At 48.4% G+C, this 21,106-nt stretch overlaps 1 protein-coding gene across 7 annotated transcripts in view; it reads left to right on the top strand.

Annotated features, from left to right (window-relative positions):
• Positions 1-21,106, top strand: part of TCF20 (transcription factor 20) — a 111,390-nt gene that overhangs the window by 41,338 nt on the left and 48,946 nt on the right. For all 7 annotated transcript variants that reach the window (XM_023257551.2, XM_045062460.1, XM_019835666.2 and 4 more), the window contains exon 2: positions 15,130-20,826. In XM_023257551.2, coding sequence (XP_023113319.1) covers positions 15,130-20,826 — 5,697 coding nt within the window. The remainder of the gene's footprint in view (positions 1-15,129; positions 20,827-21,106) is intronic.

Below are 21,106 nucleotides of genomic sequence, written 5' to 3'. Positions count from 1 at the left end.
CGGGCCTCTGCATGGTCTTTTTCCCCCAGCTCATTCAAGTCTGTGCCCACACTTCCCCTCCTGGAGGAGGCTGGTCCTGGCCATCCTGTTAACATTCTGTCCTTTCCCTTCTGTCCTTCTCTGTCCCCTCAGCCTCCCTTATTTCTTTCCCAGTATCTCTTGGTCCCTATTTGTTTATTGTTTTGTCCCTATTTGAATGCGTGCATTTATTTGTTTATTGTTTTGACCCTGTTTGCATGCTGTTTTCATGGAGGGTCAGAACTTTATGAGTCTTGTTGAAATCTGTATCCCCAGAACTTAGAATTGGTGCCTGGAATGTGGTATTTGCTCAAATGCATATTGAATGGTGAATATTTGTATGTGTAAATGTTTCCCCCTGTGAGAAAGGGGCTCTTTGAGGGAGCACCTGGATGGCTCAGTCGGTTAAGTGTCCGACTTCGGCTCGGGTCATGATCTCATGGTTTGTGAGTCCGAGCTCCACATTGGGCTCCACGCTTGTGGTGCGGAGTCTGCTTGGGATTCTCTCTCTGTCTCTGCCTTTCTCTCTTTCCCTCTCTCTTTGCCTCTTCCCTGTGTGCTCACAGTCCCCCTCTCAAAAATAGACAAACTTTAAAAATAAATAAATAGATAAATAAATGGGTCTCTTTGAGAGGAGGGACCTTCCTTATGGTTTTCTTTGTTTTGAATCTTAGGTGTTTACCCTGAGTCCTCACTCTGGTACCCTCCTACCCTTCTTCACCCTCAGAGCTTCAGTAACACATGACTGTGGTCTTTTTTTTTTTTTTTTTTTTAATTAACTTTCTTAGTATGTGACCTTTCCAGCTATTTTCTGCATTTATTGTTTTGAAATGTATCAGTAACAAAAGAAAAGGTGGAGTGGAGCTTGCTTCTGGTATTGGAGGAACACTTACTTGGCAGAATAATCGTGCAACGTATTGTTCATTTTATCCGGGACAAACTCCAAGGCCACTTCTTTTTGACAGTTGAGGAAACTGAGGCTTAAAGAAGTGAGTAATTTGCTCGAGATCTCACCAGCAGTGAGCTACAAAACCCAACTCAGAATCTGACGTGGCTGGGTTCAGAGTCCTTGCGTGCCATTTCCACTCTCCGTGCTGTCAGGAGAAGGGAGCGCCTGGAGATTGGACTTTCAAGCTGGTCTTCGCAGAAGAGTCGGGTTAATCAGGTAGTAAAAGTGGGTAGGGTGCTCGCATTCTAGTCATGGTAACAGCTTGGGCAAGGACCTGGAGGTCTAGAGCACACGTGGGGAAGTGGAGAGAAGGCCATGGTCACTGGGAATAAGAAGTGTGAAGGGAGGTCATGAGAGGTGAAGATGGAAATTCTGTTGGTGTCAGAAACACGGAAGGATCTTGAATTCCGTGCTGTGAACTGTCATACATTTTCAGGCTGGTCAGATGGGGAACCACAATTTTGTTTATTTGCAAGATATGTCAAACATATAGAAAAGCACCCAGACTAATGGTGCCTGTGTACCCATCGCCCAGATTTAACATCCTTCTGAGTACTTCTCTACCTCCACTAGACCCAAACCTCCAAATGACATGCCTGTTTCATGTATATTGTTTCTAAAGTTTATCCATATTGACACACACAGACCTATGAGCTAACTTGGAAAAATTCCATTGTTAATTCATCTAATATAGTAAAAAAAGAGCTTGGTCCTACCGAATCTCAAGTTACCCCCTCAGGCTTGTTTGACACGTCTCCCTTAGGCTGAAAGCATGTCTCACCTTTACGGTACAGCAAAGTGTTACAGGTGTGCACCTCGGACTTTGCCTGCCCCTTGGAAAACCAGCCATTTTTCCAAGAAGCCCTGATTCCATTTAGTGAAGGAATGACATTTGGAAATCCAAAACTGAATGTCAGTTTGGTTCCGTAAGATGTATTAGCGTTTTCTTCCAAAAACAACTGTGTGTGTGTGTGTGTGTGTGTGTGTGTGTGTGTGTGTGTGTGAGAGAGAGAGAGAGAGAGAGAGAGAGAGAGAGAGACACACAGACAGACAGACAGACAGACAGACAGACATGTTTGGCTTTTTCATTCACCTGGAGGTTGTTTTTATGAATATTACGAGATGAGAGGTCTCACAATTATTTTTCTTCCAGAAAGGTAGCATGTTATCCCAACACCCTTTAATTTAATTATAATTTAGAAAAAGTTATGGTGCACGGCAGGGCAGATGTCTCCTGATTTTTCATAGTTTCCCACATTTTCTTGCCTGGCTTTGCACATTTTCTTTATATGAACTTCAGAATTTATCAAAACCTGTTTGGGGGGGGGGGGTTGCAGTGCAGAGGCAGTGGCACGTCCCCTTGCTGAGGAGGTGATGGTGAGGGGGTGAAGGATGAGGCTGCAAAGCTTGGAAGATTGGTTATGTTGAGCAAAAAATGTAAGTTGATTCAGCAGGTATGTAAATGAATCTTGAGGATAGTGGGAGCCAGGTTTCTTACAGTCTGAGGAGAGAGTTACAACCATGGGAAGATGGAAGGTTGGGAAGAACCCTGAGGGTGTTGGATTAGAATTGGAGGTATCAAGATGAACTTCTTTAACATACAAACTGCACATACAGAAGTAGTTGTAGGTGTGGGTGTTTGTGTACGTGCATGATATTTTCCAGCTAGAAGCAATGACATCCCGGTAGCAGTGAACAGTGCTAACACTCAGATCTTTGTTTCTAAATACTTTTCTCCTCTAAAAGGGATCAGGTGTCCTTGGAGAAGTGGCTAGTTCCAGGGCTTGAAGAAGGGAAAACACAAGATGAGCCTGAAATGTCTTGTGCCAGGGAATAAGGGAATGCTCAAAAAATGGAATGTGTCAAAAAGGAAGTAAGGGCCTGTTTGAGGAGGTTCCCACTGGTCAGATCTGGGACAGTTTGTGCATCAATGAATGAATAAATGGGTGAGGAGGGAAAGGTCTGCCTACTAATGATGAATAGAGAATCACCGTTTGGCAGCCATCATAGAAGTGGTTGATTCATGGGAGTCATCAAAGGTGGATGTTTGACAAAGAACAAGATACTGGCCTAATCTCAGGATTTCTCCCACAATATGCTTACGGGTCACAAAGAATAAGGTAGTAGCTTTACAGTGGGGAAACCTGGCAGAGATGGACTTGACCAGGTGACTGTGGTCAGCTCACCCTGCATCTCGCCTGCCCTGACACACTGGAAAGAGCACAGCACCATGTCTGTGCTGCTGAGAACATGAGAGCTGGGTCTAGACATACAGGTTGAGGTCCATCCCACGGAATGCAAGGGGTTCACTCTGTCAGGGACATGGAAGTCAGGAAAACCCTGAGGAACCCATTCCAGGTCAACAAGACACAGTGAGAAATGACAGCTTGTGTTCCTGGATGGGATCCTGGGCCAGAAAGGAAGAAAATACTGTTTGGGCAGCTTATCAAATTTGAATGGAGTCTGTAGATTGGATTGGTGGTGTAGTATGAATGTTGATTTTCTGATATGGAGGGTTGTGTGCTGGTTACATGGAAGAGTGTCCTTGTTTTTGGAAATATGCATACTATTTAGGGTCGATAGGGCTCCGTATCTTCAACCTGCTTCCAGAGAGGTCAGGAAAAAGCTGGTGTGTGTGTGTGTGTGTGTGTGTGTGTGTGTGTGTGTGTAGGCTATATATAGGTAATGAATATGCGTAGATAATAGAGCAAATGATATAAACCATTGTCAGTTGGGGAATCTTGTTGAAGGGAGTATGTGAGCACTGTACTATTCTTGTACATTTCTGTGCATTTGAAATTATTTCAAACTTGTTTTCTAATACGCTATTGAGATTTTGACTGGAACTGTTAGTTTTATTAACTAATCTGGAGACTTGATCTCTTAACCATACTGGGTCTTTTTGTTTAGATACATTGTGTGTTCTTCTGGTTTGTCTATTTTGTTGTATTTTGAGCTCTCCTTTTGGGTCCTTCAGTAAAGTTTGTAATTTTCATCACATAGCTTTTACCCACTTCTTTGGATTAGCCCACTGGTATCTTTTTCATTATGTTGCTATTGTAAAATGAAACACTTTTTGCCTGTTAAGTATCAATACTAATCGCTTTATGTGATCCTTTTGTATGGGAAGGCTTAGAAATTATGTACTCATATAACCTTTAAATGGGAAAAGAATTTCAGTAACAACTTTAAAAGCCCTCAGGCTCAACAGTTAGGAAAAACCTGCAGGGAACCCTAGCTGGCCCCTCACCCTGTTCCTGCTTCTTTTCTAAGAACTGTTGGCTATCCTGCCCACACTTGTGGCCATCTAAATTGATCTTGCGATGCCCCTGTGAATATGACAAGTAGCCATCAAACGGGGATGGGATCCAACCTCTTTGGGCCAAGCCAGGAACAAATTTATGGCATTTCTGTGCAGTTCTAGAAGCATGCAGTTGATAGGATGCTACAACCTCATGGCTGTTTGAGATTATGTCTAAAAATAGGCCTGCCCACTGTGGAGTGGAAATCGGCTGTTTTTAGGCCTGATTCTGAAAAGAAAAATAGCTCAGAGCTGGTTATTTTTGCATGTACACTCGCCTGAGCGCCACAGTGTCCAAGGTGCATGTGTGGTATTGGTGCCAGGTTTCCCAGAGCAGAGATTGTGCCTGGCAAATGCCTCTCTCTCTCCAACCTGCTCTGGACTTGTGGGGTCTTCTGTTCCTTCCTTTCTTCCCCATGAGCAGGGAAGTGCTTTGCTGTCAGTAGGAGCAGATAGAGCAAAGATATTTTTGAGATAGTGTGAGGGGTATATTTTTTAAATGAGGTTAATTAAATTTTAAAGTGATTATTTTCTACGCAAGCATTAATGTAAATAGAAATTAAAAGGAAGAAAATGCAAACCACAGTTCTGCCACCCTCAACAGTCACAAGGTTTTAATTTTGCCATACTATTCTCTGGCTGTGGGCCAAATGAACATCTAATATCTAGACCACTGTAACCATAGCACAGGTAACGAATTTACGGGCATACCATGTTTTATTGCACTTTTATTGTACTTTGCAGATACTGTGTACTTTTGGAGGGGAGTTGTTTGGGTTTTTTTACAAATTGAAGGTTTGTGGCTATGCTGCATCAAGCAGGTTAATCGGCACCATTTTCCAACAGTTTGCTTCACAGTGTGTTTCTGTGTTACATTTTGGCAGTTCTGTAATATTTCATACGTTTTCATTATTATGATTATGATTATTATTATTATTATTATTATTATGTTTGTTATGGTGATCGGTGATCAAGATTATGACTGGCTCTGAGGGGCGCCTGGGTGGCTCATCAGTTAAACATCTGCCTTTGGCTCAGGTCACGATCTTGTGGTTTGTGAGTTTGAGCCCCGCGTGAGGCTGTCTGCTCTCAGTGCAGATCCTGCCTTGGATCCTCTGTCCCCCTTTCTCTGCTCCTCTCCCACTTGGATACTCTCTCTGTCTCTCTCAAAATAAATAAATAAACTTAAAAAAAAAAACCATTATGACTCACTGAAAGTTCAGAAAATGGTTAGCATTTTTTAACAAAGTATTTTTTTTTATGTTTATATTTGAGAGAAAAAAGGAGAGAGTGCAAGCAGGGTAGGGGCAGAGAGAGAGAGGGAGACACAGAATCTGAAACAGGCTCCAGGCTCTGAGCTGTGAGCACACAGCCCGACATGGGGCTCAAACCCACAAACCGTGAGATCATGACCTGAGCCAAAGTTGGATGCTTAACCAACTGAGCCATCCAAGCACCCCAACAATAGAGTATTTTCAAATTAAGGTATGTGCACTGTTTTCTTAGACATAATGCTATTGCGTATTTAATAGACTATAGTATAAATGTAACTTTTTTTTTTAGTTTATTTATTTTGAGAGAGAGAGGGAATGTGTATGCAGGGGGAGGGGCGGAGGGGGAGAGAGAGAGAATCCCAAGCAGACTCTGCGCTTTCAGTGCAGAGCCCCACGCGGGGCTTGATCTCACCAACCGTGAGATCTTGATCTGAGCCAAAATCAAGAGTTGGTTGCTTAACCAACTGAGCCACCCAGGCGCCCCCTAAACATGACTTTTAAAAATTTTTTTTTTTAACGTTTATTTATTTTTGAGACAGAGAGAGACAAAGCATGAACGGGGAGGGTCAGAGAGAGGGAGACACAGAATCTTGAAACAGGCTCCAGGCTCTGAGCTGTCAGCACAGAGCCCGACACGGGGCTCAAACTCACGGACTGCGAGATCATGACCTGGGCCGAAGTCGGCAGCTTAACAGACTGAGCCACCCAGGCACCCCTAAACATGACTTTTATAAAATGCACTGGGTAGAACATTCGTTTGACTTGCTTTATCGGAACCGAACCCTCACTGTCTCTGAGGTACATGCCTGTATTATTCTGCTCTTCGCCGGACTGTGCACATAACGATCATTTCCCGTGCTGCTGGCGTCTTTGCAATTACTGTAGTTAGTGTGTCCTGTTTTGTTAAGTGGATTTACCATAATTTGCGTAATAATTTTGAAATGATAAAGAATTAGGTTCTTATTGGGAGGCCATCTCAGCCAGCCTCAGTGACTGCAGGGTGGGAGCCCGGAGCAAAGTTTTCCTCTTCACTCTCCCCCTGCCCTGCCTCTTTTCTTCATATAGATATCGCTAGAGCGAATATGTACTTTGATTTCTGTTTGATTGTTTGTTTTGAGATTTCCCTAAGATAAAAATCTAGTAAATAGAATTACTAGGTCAAAAGTATTAGTATTTTTAATACCAAATTGCTTTTTTAAAATTTTTTTTTTAACGTTTATTTATTTTTGAGACAGAGACAGAGCATGAACGGGGGAGGGTCAGAGAGAGGGAGACACAGAATCCGAAACAGGCTCCAGGCTCCAAGCTGTCAGCACAGAGCCCGATGCGGGGCTCGAACTCACAGACTGCGAGATCGTGACCTGAGCAGAAGCTCAACCAACTGAGCCACCCAGGCGCCCCCCAAATTGCTTTTTTTAAAGAGTTGTGGAAACTTATGCTGCTTTTGTTAATTGTTTGTACCAGGTTCACCCCAACCTCACTAGACAGGGTATCATCTCTTAATTTTTTTTTTTGAAAAATTAATAGCTATAAATTTGTGCCCCTGGATTTTATCATCATTAATTTCATTGTGGTTGAAAGTAGATATTTTTTATAGTTTACATGACTAATTAGAATACAGATTTTTGACCCTCAGAGAGTAAACTTTTTAGGCATTCTGGGTGGGTTTCTTTTCCTCTAGATGACAGACATCTGAGTTGGTTTCTTAAGCTGCTTTCTGGGCTTCTCAGCCAGGGAGCCAGTCAGCAAGCACTGTCAGTACCTTGGCTTATTCTAAAGGCCTAATTGTGCTGAACCTATCAGTCACTGGAAAAATCTAGACTGTACCTCTGCAAATAGGACATAGAATTTGAATTATCAAGTCATTGGGCAGGTCTTTGGGCCTGATTGATCTATTTAGGAAGATCCCTCATTTGCACATGTGTAAAGCAAATAGCATGGATATATCCAGATACAAGCAGTGCAGTTCTAGCAAATTTCAAGATTTCTTAAAAAAAAATTTTTTTTAATGTTTATTTTTTTAGATAGTGTGTGAACGGGGAAGGGGTAGAGAGAGAGAGAAACACACACACACACACACAGAGTCTAAAGCAGGCTTCAGGCTCTGAGGTGTCAGCACAGAGCCCCGTGTGGGGCTCAAACTCACAAACCGTGTGATCATGACCTGAGCCGAAGTCGGATGCTCAACTGACTGAGCCACCCAGGGTGCCTTTCAAGATTTCTTTTTAAAATGCTTTCCAGGGGCTCCTGGGTGGCTCAGCTGGTTAGGCATCTGACTCTTGATTTCAGCTCAGGTCACGATCTCACAGTTAGTGAGTTCGAGCCCCACATCAGGCTCTGTGCTGACAGCGAGGAGCCTGCTTGGGATTCTCTCTCCTCTTCTCTCTCTGCCCCTTCCCTGCTGTGCACATGCGCTTTCTCTCTCTCTCTCTGTCAAGATAAAAATAAACAAATTTTAAAATGCTTCCTGGTTTGTGAGTGTCTTGCTCCTGGTTCAAGGCAGGCTTCTGCCAGAAGTACAATGGGGTTTGGGGAGTGGCCATTCCGTATCTCACCTCTGTTTACTATGAATGTTTTGCTTGTTGAACTTTTCTGAGCCTCAGTTTACAAAAAGGAGCACTAATACTTCTTAGAGCATGGTGAGGATGAAAATACATTAACATTTACGTAAAACGCCTGGTGCAGTGCAGGACTTGTATTAGACGTGCAGTAAATAGGAGATTGCTGCAGGTATTATAAATCTGACACAAAAGTTGGTCAGGACTTTTAAAAACCTGGACTTGGGTGCTCCTTACAGAATTTGTGATGGAATGCCAGAAAGATCATGGACTTTGGAACTGAGTTATAGAATATCAGCTCCAACTTATCCTAGAAGGGTGACTTTTGGCAAATTACATAATTTGTTTTTGTTTCCTCATCAGTAAATTGAAATGGATGTAAAACATACAGTGTATGACACGTAGAATAAATGGTAGTTATTACATCAATAGCACGTGCCTCGGATAGTGGTTAAGGGCAAGCGTACTCCACTGTGTTTGTTGTTACAAAGCAGAGAAAAGCCAGCAAATTCTCTGTTTTAAGGAAGAATTGTAGAGAAGATCACGTTTCAGGAGTTCTTTAGGTTCTGAGAGCCATGTGACTGACAAAGGAGGAAGGAATTTTTGGACCTAGGGATGCTTCAGAAAAGGAAGAGCATGTGGTGGCCTAGACGGGACTGAGCAGGTTTGTTTGGGTGGAGAGGAGCAGAAATGCAGTTGGGAAGACATCAGAGGGCTTCAGGGCATGTGGGGAGGGGAACACCGTCAAGACGTTGGTGAAGCAAAGCTGTTCCGGGTGATGGGTGCTGGGAAAGAGAACTTCTGGACGTGTTCTTGTCCGTCAAGAAAGGCGAAAGCGCCAGTGACAAGGCTGGAGAGGTAAAGGACAAACACAGGAAATGGAGAAGTGGCAGGATTAGGTGACATCTTAAATACAAAGGGTTAAAGGAAGAGTTGAGTTTGGGGTTATTCTAAAGCTTCTTGCTTAGGGTAGTTGAGAGCTGATTGTGGTTTTCCTGGAGGATGGGAAGTTGGGTCCATTGAGGAAAGAACGTTTTTGTCATTGAAAATATGAGTTGGTGACGGCCTAAGAATAAATCTATTTTGTCATCTTTAGAGAAATTATTTTAGCCACAAGTCACGCTGCCCAGAGTCTTTACATGCAGAAGTGACTATTCTTCCCCACCCCCCCGCCACTGGAGGCCTTGTCTTCTACCCCCACATGGTCATCAGAACTGTGGCGGTGCGGTTGATAAATGCTGCAAACGCCTTCCTACCCCATCCCTGGCAGTCAGAGCCTAGCACCTGCTTGCCACTCTGCTTTTGGTATTCCATCCAATTTTGAACCCTGGACATATCTTATTTGCAGCTTGGCTGTGCATTTTCTCTGACATTTCTAGGTGTTTTGTTGAGAGGAGATTTCTTAGTTCCTCTGGTATGCCATATTGCATGAAATAGAAGTCTCTCACTCCCCAAGTGATAATAATCTACTCTGAAATCCTAGGAATAAGAGAAGAACTATATTAGTCAGGGTCCTGCAGGAAACAGATGGCATACTCAAACTGGGTAATTTGAGGAGCATTTAATTGTATCATTCAGGAGAGAGGAAGCTTTTCTGTTCCAGGTATGAAGAGTGTGTGTGTGTGTGTGTGTGTGTGTGTGTGTGTGTGTGTTTAATTTTTATTTATTTTTGAGGGACAGAGACAGAGTGTGAATGGGGGAGGGGCAGAGAGAGAGAGGGAGACACAGATCCAAAGCAGCCTCCAGACTCTGAGCTGGGTCGGCACAGACCCCCCCACGTGGGGCTCGAACTCACAAACCATGAGATTGTGACCTGAAACTGCCTGAGCCACCCAGGTGCTCCTGAAGAGTTTTGACAGAAGAATTGAGGTTTATCCTACTGCCGGCAGAACAGCTGGGGTTGAGAAGGTCAGAGATGCTGCTCTTGCCCATCTAGAGCCGAGGTACCTCAGTGAGTGGTTCTCATGAGCTCACAGGGAAGCCGCTATGCACCTGTGTCTGTTGTCACCACTTCCTCTGGGGTAGCGATCACTGCTTTCTCTTCTGTCTTCCAAATCTGTCTTGTGCTTCTCTTTGCGACCATGCTGGAAAGGGGGTTATGGAAAGTAGCTCCCAGCTTCTGATCTACAGAGGAGGGCTTAGAAGAGAGTCATCATGACACGGAATTGACCACAGTGCAGGATTGGGACTGTTCACAGTGAATGAGCAGGGTTGGGGACACCAGTGGAGAAAGTGGAGTCTCTGGGCCAGCAATAGCAGGAGTTGTTACTCTCCCAGGCCTGAAAGGCAAGAAGAGGAAGCAGTTCCTGAGGCCTGGAGAAAGTGGCCGTTTAGGTTGCCCAAATGGAGCGTGGCCATTGGCGCACCGTCTCAGCCAGCCTCAGTGACTGCAGGGTGGGAACCCGGAGAACAGATCCCCCCTCCTCACTCTCTTCCTGCCTCGTCCCAGCCAGACTGGGCCAGAAGCCAGAGGGGGCACCGGAACCTCTTCGGGTCCCTACTCTGCCTCCTCTCCGGGCCTGGAGTAGGGGGGAGATGGGTGAGGAGGGAGGCTGCAGGGCAAACAGAATGGTCCACCGGGCAGGGGCCATAACTAGAAGCATAGGTGGTGATTTTGTCCTGAGAACTGAGGCAGTTGTTCAAGGCAAGGGAGGAGAAGGGGCAGAAACACAGTGGTTAAGCCAGAACTGAGAAAGGAAGCAGGTGCCTGGAGAGACCTCCGAGGAGACGGTGTTGAAGGCAGTTTGGAGGCTTTTGTGGGGAAGACTGGATTGGGGAGCGGGGTGATGCACGTGCAAGGAAAGGAGGACAAAACAAGCCACGGCTCTTTTCTGTGAGGTGGCAATTCGTGGCCCTGCGACAGGCCGGAGGGCGGGCCACAGGCAGAAGCGGTGCTTGCGGCGGAGGTCGGCATGCAGGCTCTGGGCTGTGAACGTGAGGGCACTGAGTTTGGGACCTCACTAGTGCCACTCCACGGCCCGCTGAACCCATTCAGAAAGCTAGAAAATAGGAGAAAAGCAGACAAGGGGAGGTCAGGGAAAGGGAGAGTTGGGGAGGGAGGTGCATTGGCAAACCTCTTTTCAGAGCGCGTCTGCAAATTCCTCATGGGTGACTGGCTTCCTTTGGAGTGTCAGTTTTTCTCTAACCACATCTGTATTCATTCAAACGAGGAAATTCAGGCATTTGTCAGTATTAATCATGATGTTCAAAACTGTATTTGCATTTTTAAAATGATGGGATGGTATCTTTCAGATACCATCTGAAAGATCTCTGTTAGCTTATTTTATATGGCTGATACTAAAGTTACAAATATTCTGGCTGACATTTTTTTTAAGTTTGTTTATTTTGAGAGAGAGAAAGAACAAGCGGGGGAGGAGCAGAGAGAGAGAGGGAGAGAGACAGAATCCCAAGCAGGCTCTACACTGTCAGTTCAGAGCCCAACGTGGGGCTTGAACTCACAAACCGTGGGATCATGACCTGAGCCGCAATCAAGAGTCAGCCGTTTAACTGACTGAGCCACCCAGGAGCCCCTCTGGCTGACATTTTTAGTTGCTGGTATACTTGGTTTTCTTCTTGTTTTACTTGGAACTCCCAAAACAGAGGAACTTGCGTTCACTTTCTTATGGACCGGATACTTCATACATATTAAGAATGTTTAGCTTGACTGGTACCCTGCAGGAGGTATTTGGCTGGGAATTTTTTTTTTTTTCATCTGGTTCATAAACCAGAACTACAACGATAGGGAGGAGGAGGGCATCCCACAGGACAGGGAAGCTCCAGGGAAGGGCTGAGAAAGGCCTCTGAGGAATTGTACCCAAATCTCTTTCCCTCTGGAGATAGGGTTTTCTCAGGGACCCACTGGCCTGCGGTGGGCGGGACTGGCCAGCGTTAAGCTGGTCTTCAGCTCTTAGGAGCTCCTGCTAAGGAAAACTTTGGAGCAAGTGACATGTAGATTTTCAGAAGCCTGATTTTATTTACAGAAGGATTAATTAAACAGCATGTAAAATATTTATTTGTGGAGAGAGTATCTCTTGAGAGAACTTTTCATTAACCTACCAGATTTAGTCTTTTTGTTCAGTGGAACCCATCTCAGCCACCTTCGATTGTTTGGAGAAGGCCACTGGCATTGAGAGCCAGGGTGGAGGCACAATCACAAACAGGAGAAATACCTGTGTGGACAGAATGTTTTCGGCGGTGCTGGAAATAATGGGAGAGGTCCTTGTGAGAGGGAGGCAGAGAAGGGACACACTGGAATGTGTGATCTCTGACAGGACAGATGGCACCTGTCACTGGCTGCATCACGGATCCTTGGGGTAGTGTAATATTAGGAGCGTGGCCCGAGGGGACCTGCTGCTCAGGAGCCTTGTGAGCTCTGTGCTTTGGTGTCCTCATCTGTAAAATGAGGGTGTCCGTGCTGTGAGGGTTAGTGACGGTGCATGTGAGGGGCTGGTACTGTAGCGAACACTACAGTAAGCTATTGTCTGTTGCCCAGCAGCAGATTCACAGGAACACAGAAAAGAGCAGTCTGTTGCAGGAGTTTGAAGATGATGAGAAGCGGTTTCCTTTAGATTCTGAGATTATTTGTACTTGAATGTTTAAAGATGACTTTGGGTCATGTGATTATATAATCAAGCTTAATATCAAAGTAGTAGACACTCGTCTAGCTATTTTAGACTTAAGATATTTCGGGAAGAAGTGGGCCAGCTTTCTGAGTTTGGAGTTACTGACCATCTTCAGCTCTGACCCATGTTTACTCTCCAAAGCCTCCTCACGGCTCTCTTGTGGACTCAAGTTGGGTGTTCCCCCCTTGGGACTGGGCCTGGAGGATTTTACAGGATTGCAGGGTGTTCGGCACCCTCCAGCTCTGCTTTTAGATTGATCACGTTCTATTTTCTCATCCTGCCCCTCTCTCATCTCCCCGCCACGCTACCACCTCTGAGGAGGTACGTTCTAGCCTAGTTCTCTAAAGCCTAGTTCTTCTACCGTTTACTGGTTCACGGAACGCCTGCCGTGTGCTCTTTAATGACATGAAGATTACAGCAAGGGACAAGTCTGCCCTTTAGGAGGTTTACATTCTAGTGGGTGGGAGAGATGACTAGTACCCAAGTAGCACATCTGTGTCTGTTGGGAAATAAGTGCTGGGGAGGGAGATCGGGAAAGCCCAGCCTCGGCTGTGGAGTTAGCTGTTCTTAATAGGATGTCCAGGGAAGGCCTTACCGGTCAGTTGGCCTTTGCCCAGAGACTGGAAGGAAGTTAAGAGGCGCAAGCCATGCGTCTACAGGGGAAGCGCATCGCAGGCAGAGCAAAATTCCTCTGTAAAAATGCCTTTGATGGTCCCCAAAGCAGGATACCACAGGACCAGAGCAGAGAGTGGCAGGGGAGGAGGTCAGAGAGTTAATGGGGTGGAGACAGGGACCCCCCCCCAGAGCAGCTTCACTTGAATGAGATGGTGAGTTGAGGCCCCCCCCCCCCCCCCCCCCCCCCCCCCCCGCGTAGGGCTTGGAGATGTGAACTCCAGCTTAACTTTGAAAAGGATTGCTGACTTACCTGCTAGCAGCATTATTGTCAGCTCCCTGAGCAGGAACTAAGAAGAAACTAGCTTAATAAGCCATTGTAAGAAAACTTTGCCCTCACTTACCCTAACTTAGATGTGTTTCACAACTTTTTTTAATTAAAAAAAAATGTTTATTTCTGAGAGAGAGACAGACAGAACACGATCAGGGAAGGGGTAGAGAGGGAGACACTGAATCTGAAGCAGCCTCCAGGCTCCGAGCTGTCAGCACAGAGCCCGACGCAGGGCTCAGACCCACAAATGACCTGAGCCAGTCGGACGCTTAACTGACTGAGCCACCCAGGTGCCCCTCACAACTTCTTTAAGTAACTGATTTTAAAGAGTTTTGGAGCTCTTTGACCTTGTTTTACTCAGCTAACCCTGAGAAGTAGACAGGCCCAGGCAAAAGGCAAAAAAATAAGATCGTCTCTTGATTGACTAAGAAGAGTAGTACATTGCATGCTAATTACATCAGCAAAGGTAATGCAAGCTGTTGACCCAATCGGATGACTTTGAGAAGAGTCTAGGTCCTAGCTGATGAATTTTTATTTTCCTCTATATTTTGTACTGTCTTCCAAAGTGACTGTTTCAATTTCCTACTTCACAGTAATGGCCAGTTATAACTCTGTGAATACTAGATTGGCAAATAAAAATCTGTGTGGGTGTTAGAGGTGCTGGAACTTCTTGCAGACCTACAAAAAGAATCTGGAAGAAAAGTCACTGCTGCTTTGGCTTATGCTGCCTAGTCCTTTGTCTCTGGGAGTTAAGGACAGATGGCTGAAAGGAGGAGTGCCTTGCACACAATTGCTTGTCAAGAAAGAGGTTAAGCCCTAAGTTTGTGAGGAATGACTGCAGCAATCAGGGGATCCATACACTGATCAGAGTTGAGTGTCCTGGGGTCACCAGTCAGTAATTACAGGAAACCTGCAATAGCATGCATTTGGACATGAGACTGAGTTCTGTTGCTCAAAGTTGGGGAGGGTGGGACAGCCAGGGGAGTGACTGCCTCATCATTATTTGAGACTCAGTTCAGCGATCAGACAAATAATAACGAAAGCAAATAAATGAAAGTGTTTTTTTCCTCATACTCCCCCACTGTAACTGGAAGACTTACTTAAAAATTGCTGTGTTTTTTTTTTTTTTTTAATAGTAATAGCACAGCCCCATATTTTAGCCCGATAGAATGTTGGGGGCTCATTTATTTAATTACGAGGTTTTTTTCTGTATTAAATTTGTATTTACCCAGACTGTTTCTTTTCATGCTGCCACAGGCTTCTGCCTCACTCCTGAGGCCATTTCCCCACTTATTTGCATTTTCAGAAAGGGATAGGATAAGAAATCAAAGGAGATGAGATTCAGCCCAGTCCCCTTCATCTGGGCGTCTGAATGATTGTATCCCCTCCATCATCTAGACTTGATTTTCTTTGTGCGGAGGAGATGCGTGTCTGATATTTTCCTGTCTCCTCTTCCATTTCCAGGAGGGCTGTTGGCCTGCTGCCGTGCTGCTGAACAGTATGCAGTCCTTCCGGGAGCAAAGCAGTTACCACGGAGACCAACAGAGCTACCCGCAGGAGGTACACGGCTCATCCCGGATAGAAGAGTTCAGCCCTCGTCAGGCCCAGATGTTCCAGAATTTTGGGGGTGCAGGTGGCGGCAGTGGTGGCAGCGGCGGCGGCGGCGGCGGTGGGCGACGAGGAACGGCGGCTGCGGCAGCGATGGCTAGCGAAACCTCTGGCCACCAGGGCTACCAGGGTTTCAGGAAGGAGGCTGGAGACTTTTACTACATGGCGGGCAGCAAAGACCCCGTGACGTCGGGAACCCCGCAGCCGCCTCAGCGAAGGCCTTCGGGGCCTGTGCAGAGCTACGGACCCCCCCAGGGGAGCAGCTTTGGCAATCAGTATGGGAGCGAGGGTCACGTGGGCCAGTTTCAAGCACAGCACTCTGCCCTTGGTGGTGTGTCTCATTATCAGCAGGATTACACGGGGCCCTTCTCTCCAGGGAGCGCTCAGTACCAGCAGCAGGCCTCCAGCCAGCAGCAGCAGCAGCAGCAGCAGCAGCAGGTACAGCAGTTGAGACAACAGCTTTACCAGTCCCATCAGCCTCTGCCGCAAGCCACTGGCCAGCCGGCGTCCGGTTCGTCCCATCTGCAGCCGATGCAGCGGCCCTCGGCTCTGCCGTCCTCTGCTGCCGGGTACCAGCTCCGAGTGGGTCAGTTCGGCCAACACTACCAGTCTTCTGCCGCCTCCTCCTCCTCCTCCTTCCCTTCGCCACAGCGTTTCAGCCAGTCGGGACAGAGCTACGACGGCGGTTACAGCGTGAACGCTGGATCCCAGTATGAAGGACACGGCGTGGGTTCTAATGCACAGGCCTATGGGACACAATCAAATTATAGCTATCAGCCTCAATCTATGAAGAATTTTGAACAGGCAAAGATTCCACCAGGGACGCAGCAGCCACAGCAGCAGCCGCAGCAGCAGGCGCAGCAGGCGCAGCAGCACCCCCCTCAGCATGTGATGCAGTACGCCAACGCTGCCACCAAGCTGCCCCTGCAGGGCCAGGTGGGCCAGTATAGCCAGCCCGAGGTTCCTGTGAGGTCCCCCATGCAGTTCCACCAGAACTTCAGCCCCATCTCGAACCCCTCCCCCGCGGCCTCGGTGGTTCAGTCTCCGAGCTGTAGCTCCACCCCGTCTCCTCTGATGCAGAGTGGGGAGAGCCTCCAGTGCGGGCAAGGCAGTGTGCCCATGGGTTCCAGAAACAGAATTTTACAGTTAATGCCCCAGCTCAGCCCGACCCCCTCAATGATGCCCAGCCCTAATTCTCATGCTGCAGGCTTCAAAGGGTTTGGACTAGAAGGAGTGCCAGAAAAGCGACTGACAGATCCTGGGCTGAGTAGTTTGAGCGCCCTGAGTACTCAAGTGGCCAATCTTCCTAATACCGTTCAGCACATGCTACTTTCTGATGCCCTGACACCTCAGAAGAAGACCTCCAAGAGGCCCTCCTCGTCTTCTAAGAAAGCAGACAGCTGCACAAACTCCGAAGGCTCCTCACAGCCTGAAGAACAACTGAAGTCCCCCATGGCAGAGTCGCTGGACGGAGGCTGCTCCAGCAGCTCTGAGGATCAAGGCGAGCGTGTGAGGCAGTTAAGTGGCCAGAGCACCAGCTCCGACACCACCTACAAGGGCGGAGCCTCCGAGAAAGCTGGCTCCTCACCAGCGCAAGGCACTCAGAACGAAGCCCCCAGACTCAATGCCAGTCCTGCAGCCGGAGAAGAGGCTGCCTCGCCAGGCGCTAAGGACACACCGTTGTCATCCGAGGGCAACCCAAAAGTCAATGAGAAGACGGTTGGGGTGATTGTCTCCCGGGAAGCTATGACAAGTCGGGTAGAAAAGCCTGGTGGGCAAGATAAAAGCTCCCAAGAGGATGATCCTGCAGTCACTCAAAGGCCACCCAGCACTGGTGGGGCAAAGGAGACCAGTCACCCATCAGTTCCACAGCCAGAGCCCCCGGGGGGAGGGAGCAAAGGAAACAAGAATGGAGATAATAACTCGAACCACAATGGAGAGGGAAATGGCCAGAGCGGGCACTCCACGGTGGGCCCTGGTTTTATAGGCAGAAGTGAGCCCAGCAAATCTCCTGGAAGCCTGCGCTATAGTTACAAAGATAGTTTCGGGTCGGCCGTGCCAAGAAACGTCAGTAGCTTTCCTCAGTATCCTACGGGACAAGATAAGGGTGATTTCACTGGCCACGGGGAGCGAAAGGGTAGAAATGAGAAGTTCCCTAGCCTCCTGCAGGAAGTGCTTCAGGGCTACCACCACCACCCTGACAGGAGATATTCTAGGAGCACTCAGGAGCATCAGGGCATGGCTGGTGGCCTGGAAGGAGCCACGAGGCCTAACGTCTTGGTCAGTCAAACCAATGAATTGGCTAGCAGGGGCCTTTTGAACAAAAGCATTGGGTCCCTACTAGAAAACCCACACTGGGGCCCCTGGGAGAGGAAGTCAAGCGGCACGGCTCCTGAGATGAAACAGATCAATTTGGCTGACTATCCGATTCCCAGAAAGTTTGAAATAGAGCCCCAGTCATCGGCTCATGAGCCCGGGGGTTCCCTCTCTGAAAGAAGATCAGTGATCTGTGATATTTCTCCACTAAGACAGATTGTCAGGGACCCGGGGGCTCACTCACTGGGACACATGGGTGCTGACGCCAGACTTGCAAGGAGTGAACGGCTCAATCCAAGTTTAAGTCAGTCGGTCATTCTTCCGGGTGGGTTGGTATCCATGGAAACAAAGCTGAAATCCCAGAGCGGGCAGATAAAAGAAGAAGACTTTGAACCACCCAAATCTCAAGCTAGTTTCAACAACAAGAAATCCGGAGACCACTGCCATCCTGCTAGCATCAAGCACGAGTCTTACCGCGGCAATGCCAGCCCTGGAGCAGCCCACGATTCCATCTCAGACTATGGCCCACAGGACAGCAGACCCGCGCCAATGCGGCGGGTCCCTGGCAGAGTCGGTGGTCGGGAGGGCATGAGGGGTCGGTCCCCTTCGCAATATCATGACTTCTCAGAAAAACTGAAGATGTCTCCTGGGAGGAGCAGAGGCCCAGGGGGAGACCCTCATCACATGAACCCACACATGACCTTCTCGGAGAGGGCCAACCGGACTTCTTTACACGCTCCCTTCTCTCCCAACTCAGAAAGCCTGGCCTCCGCTTACCACACAAATACGCGGGCTCATGCTTATGGGGACCCCAACGCAGGCTTGAATTCTCAGCTCCATTATAAGAGACAGATGTACCAACAGCAACAAGAGGAATACAAAGACTGGAGCAGCAGCTCTGCTCAGGGAGTAATCTCTGCGGCACAGCACAGGCAGGAGGGACCACGGAAGAGCCCGAGGCAGCAGCAGTTTCTCGACAGGGTGCGGAGCCCCCTGAAAAACGACAAAGACGGTATGATGTATGGCCCACCAATGGGGACTTACCACGACCCCAGCGCTCAGGAAGGCGGGCGCTGCCTCATGTCTAGTGACGGTCTGTCTAACAAAGGCATTGAATTGAAGCATGGCTCCCAGAAGCTACAACAAGAATCTTGTTGGGATCTTTCCCGACAGACTTCTCCAGCCAAAAGCAGCGGCCCTCCGGGAATGTCCAATCAGAAAAGGTACGGACCCCCCCATGAGGCCGATGGGCACGGGCTCGCCGAGACCGCACAGTCATCCAAACCCGGCAATGTTATGCTCAGGCTTCCAGGCCAAGAGGATCATTCTTCTCAAAACCCCTTAATCATGCGGAGGCGGGTGCGTTCCTTTATCTCTCCCATCCCCAGCAAGAGGCAGTCACAAGATGTGAAAAACAGTAACACCGAAGATAAAGGGCGCCTCCTTCACCCACCAAAAGAAGGCGCCGATCGAGCATTCAATTCCTATGCGCATCTTTCTCACAGTCAGGATGTCAAGTCTGTCCCTAAGAGAGAATCCTCCAAGGACCTTCCGAGTCCAGATAGTAGGAACTGCCCTGCCGTCACCCTCACGAGCCCTGCTAAGACCAAAATACTGCCCCCTCGGAAAGGACGGGGGTTGAAACTGGAGGCTATAGTTCAGAAGATCACGTCCCCGAATATTAGGAGGAGTGCATCCTCGAACAGCGCGGAGGCTGGGGGAGACACGGTTACTCTCGATGACATACTGTCTTTGAAGAGTGGCCCTCCCGAAGGTGGGAGTGTGGCTGTTCCGGACGCTGAGATGGAGAAGAGAAAAGGTGAGCTGGTATCTGACCTAGTCTGTCCCACAAGCCAGGACTTGAACGTAGAAAAGCCCCTGGCGAGGTCTTCCGAGGAGTGGCGTGGCAGTGGGGACGACAAAGTGAAGACCGAAACACACCCAGACACGGTCACCGCTGGAAAGGAACCCCCTGGCACCATGACGTCCACCACCTCACAGAAGCCTGGGAGTAACCAGGGGAGACCAGACGGTTCCCTTGGTGGGACTGCGCCTTTAATCTTTTCTGACGCAAAGAATGTACCTCCAGCGGGCGTGTCGGCCCCTGAGGCAAACCCCAAGGCTGAAGACAAGGAGAGCGATACGGTGACGATTTCCCCCAAACAAGAGGGTTTCCCCCCGAAGGGGTACTTCCCGTCAGGAAAGAAGAAGGGGAGACCCATCGGTAGTGTGAACAAGCAGAAGAAACAGCAGCCACCACCTCCACCCCCTCAGCCCCCTCAGATACCAGAAGCTTCTGCAGATGGAGAGCCAAAGCCAAAAAAGCAGAGGCAAAGGCGGGAGAGAAGGAAGCCTGGGGCCCAGCCAAGGAAGCGGAAAACCAAACAGGCGGTTCCCATCGTGGAACCCCAAGAACCTGAGATCAAACTAAAGTATGCCACCCAGCCACTGGATAAAACCGACGCCAAGAACAAGTCTTTTTTCCCTTATATCCATGTAGTAAATAAGTGTGAACTTGGAGCCGTGTGTACAATCATCAATGCTGAAGAAGAAGAACAGACCAAATTGGTGAGGGGTCGGAAGGGTCAGAGGTCTCTGACCCCGCCGCCCAGCAGCACTGAAAGCAAGGTGCTCCCGGCTTCGTCCTTCATGCTGCAGGGCCCCGTCGTGACAGAGTCTTCTGTTATGGGGCACCTGGTTTGCTGTCTGTGTGGCAAGTGGGCCAGTTACCGGAACATGGGCGACCTCTTTGGACCCTTTTATCCCCAAGATTATGCAGCCACTCTCCCGAAGAATCCGCCGCCCAAGAGGGCCACGGAAATGCAGAGCAAGGTTAAGGTACGGCACAAAAGCGCGTCCAACGGCTCCAAGACGGACACTGAGGAGGAGGAAGAGCAGCAGCAGAAGGAGCAGAGGAGCCTGGCCGCCCACCCCAGGTTTAAGCGGCGACACCGCTCGGAAGACTGTGGCGGGGGCCCTCGGTCCCTGTCCAGGGGGCTCCCTTGTAAGAAAGCAACCACCGAGGGCGGCGGCGAAAAGACCGTTTTGGACTCAAAGCCCTCCGTGCCCACCACTTCCGAAGGTGGCCCCGAGCTGGAGTTACAAATCCCTGAACTACCTCTTGACAGCAATGAATTTTGGGTCCATGAGGGTTGTATTCTCTGGGCCAACGGAATCTACCTGGTGTGCGGCAGGCTCTATGGCCTGCAGGAGGCGCTGGAAATAGCCAGAGAGATGGTGAGTGCAAAGCCCCTTCCCAGCTTGCTCTTTCTGTCCCTTCTGCACGGTTCCTTCCGCCTTCGCTTGTTCCAGCCCTGTTGTTCTGTATCGCATGGTAATTCCTCCAGATTAAAGCCCCTAGGCTCAAACGATGGACAGAAAATGAAGTAATTTGGAAGATTTGTTTAACGTCTGTTTTATCGGTAAGAAGGGTCCCTGGGTTACAAAGTCACGTCGGTGTGGCACCGCTTACCAGAACACACCCCTCCTCGAACCCGACCGCCCACTCCTCTGCCAG

This window comes from Felis catus, chromosome B4 (genome assembly GCF_018350175.1).
Source record: "Felis catus isolate Fca126 chromosome B4, F.catus_Fca126_mat1.0, whole genome shotgun sequence".
NCBI lineage: Eukaryota > Metazoa > Chordata > Mammalia > Carnivora > Felidae > Felis > Felis catus.
The sequence above is the reverse complement of the archived record's forward strand: the minus strand, read 5'-3'. Positions and strand labels throughout refer to the sequence as shown.